The sequence below is a fragment of the Galeopterus variegatus genome, unplaced genomic scaffold (genome assembly GCF_000696425.1).
Source record: "Galeopterus variegatus unplaced genomic scaffold, G_variegatus-3.0.2 Scaffold1968, whole genome shotgun sequence".
Taxonomy (NCBI): Eukaryota; Metazoa; Chordata; class Mammalia; order Dermoptera; family Cynocephalidae; genus Galeopterus; species Galeopterus variegatus.
Genome location: NW_007728079.1, coordinates 255,175 through 257,010, shown reverse-complemented (window position 1 = coordinate 257,010; position 1,836 = coordinate 255,175). Strand labels below are relative to the sequence as shown.

Sequence of the window (1,836 nt, the reverse complement as noted above, 5' to 3'; positions counted from 1 at the left end):
CCCGCGGCCTGAGGACCGAAGCCGGCCCCTCCCCCCCCCAGCTGAAAGGGAGAGGGCCAGGGATGCAGAGGGGTCAAGGTGTCACTGCACCTCAGCGCAGGGAAGTGGGCGCAGGGGTCGATGACCGGCTGGTGTGGGAAAGGCTGCTTTGCGTCCAACTGTGGCTTTCCTGGGGAGAGGGGGAGGCAGCCCTGCTTTGCTGAGAAGATCCTGGGTCCAGCGTCTGCCAACAGCCTCATCCTGTCCCCCGCCAGGTCCAGGGCGGTGTCCCCCTCCTCTCCTCTGCCCACTCCTCACCTGTGTCCTTTCTCCCACGCCTGTCATCCCAGGTATTCTCCATGTTCATGCTTCCCATCTCCACCAACTTCTGCCCAGCGGCCTTCAAATGTGTGCTACCTCTTTGACGGTGCTGACTTCCTAAAATGCTCCTAATTATGGTCTCTTTCCTGCCCTGGGTCCTGTGTCTCTGGTGCCAAGAACAAATCCACTTGGCACCTCAGATTTAACATGCCCAAGGCTGAGCCCCACTTCCCACCAGCTCCCTGGCCTGCTCATCCACCTCTTTTAAGTGGTTGCTGCCAAAACCTATCCTTTTTTTTTCCTAGAGGTGGTTTGTCACCGTGGCCTGGTAGTTTTCCCTTTGAGATCTCATACGCATCTCCTCATCCCCATTCACATGTCCACTTCCCTAGGCCTTCATCCTTTCTCATCCGGACATTCTGGAAACCACCTCTGGTTGCCCTCTGGCTCCAGGCTCTCCCCACCTAGTCTCCACTGCAACCCATTGTCATATTCTCTCACTACCCGCTTTAAACAATGTCTTCCTCACATTCTTGCTCTACTCAGAAACTTTCAGCACTCTTCTTCACACATCAGATCCAAGCTCTCTGCTTTTCTTGTAAGCCCTCCATTACTGGGTCCACCCTATCCACCTAACCTCACTTCACCTACTTCAACACACTCCCTCTGCTCAAATTGGGCTGGTCTTCTCAGTGTCCTCTGAACTTATCATATTCATTCTTCTACCAAGGTTTGTTGAATGCCTACTGTTGTGGTTTTAGGGGGCTTCAAAATAACACCCGTGTTCTTCTGAGCAAGTTCATAATCCACTGAAATAGCCTCAGGAGTCAGACTGATAGAGAGCAAAATGTCAGCTTTGTCCCTGGTAAAAGCTGGAATGGCTGCCATGGCTTTAGATGTGCAGGGACAGTGGGCATCCTACTACTTCACGCCCAAATTGAACATACCCACCCAGTCACAAGTAGAGTTGGAAAACCTACTGGTATAAAACCGACTGCATGGAAAAGCAGAAACCACATGCTTCTTGGGGTGCGACTGCTCTCCTAAACCTGAGGGAAGAGAACCATACCTGCTGAGTTCTTTCAGGCCCCCAGTAAGACAACTTACTCCTGCTCCCTTGTTAGGGCAACAGGAGGAGTGGGGAATAGAAGGCCCCCTGCCAGCTGCTCTGCCCCAGTCACTGTGCTAGGATGGAAGGGAGCTGTGATGTACAGTTTGGCTTCTGCCTCTAACGACTCACAACACTTTGCATCCCAAGCACATGCACTGCACCCCCTCAGAATCTGGCATGATCTTCTTTCCTCCTTCTGCCTATTGAAATTCTGGGCTTTTGTTTTGTTTTCAGGACCCAAGTCAAGTTTCATTGCTTCTCTAGTACCTTTTCTGACAACAGCTTGGCATAGCACAAAGTACATGGAGTTTGAGGTCAAACCAAACTAGCTTTCAGTCCTGTCACAGCCATTTACCAGTTGGGTGATCTTCAAATTACTTAAGCTCTCTGAACCCAGGTTTCTGCATCTGACAAATGGCAGTGTT

The 1,836-nt window shown here is 51.4% G+C and overlaps 1 protein-coding gene across 1 annotated transcript in view; it reads right to left on the bottom strand.

Moving 5' to 3' along the window:
* Nucleotides 1-1,188, bottom strand: part of FSTL1 (follistatin-like 1) — a 63,451-nt gene extending 62,263 nt beyond the window's left edge. Inside the window, exon 1 of the mRNA XM_008579861.1 lies at nucleotides 1,048-1,188. Within this exon, the coding sequence (XP_008578083.1) occupies nucleotides 1,048-1,188 (141 nt within the window). The remainder of the gene's footprint in view (nucleotides 1-1,047) is intronic.
* Nucleotides 1,189-1,836: the final 648 nt, after the last annotated feature.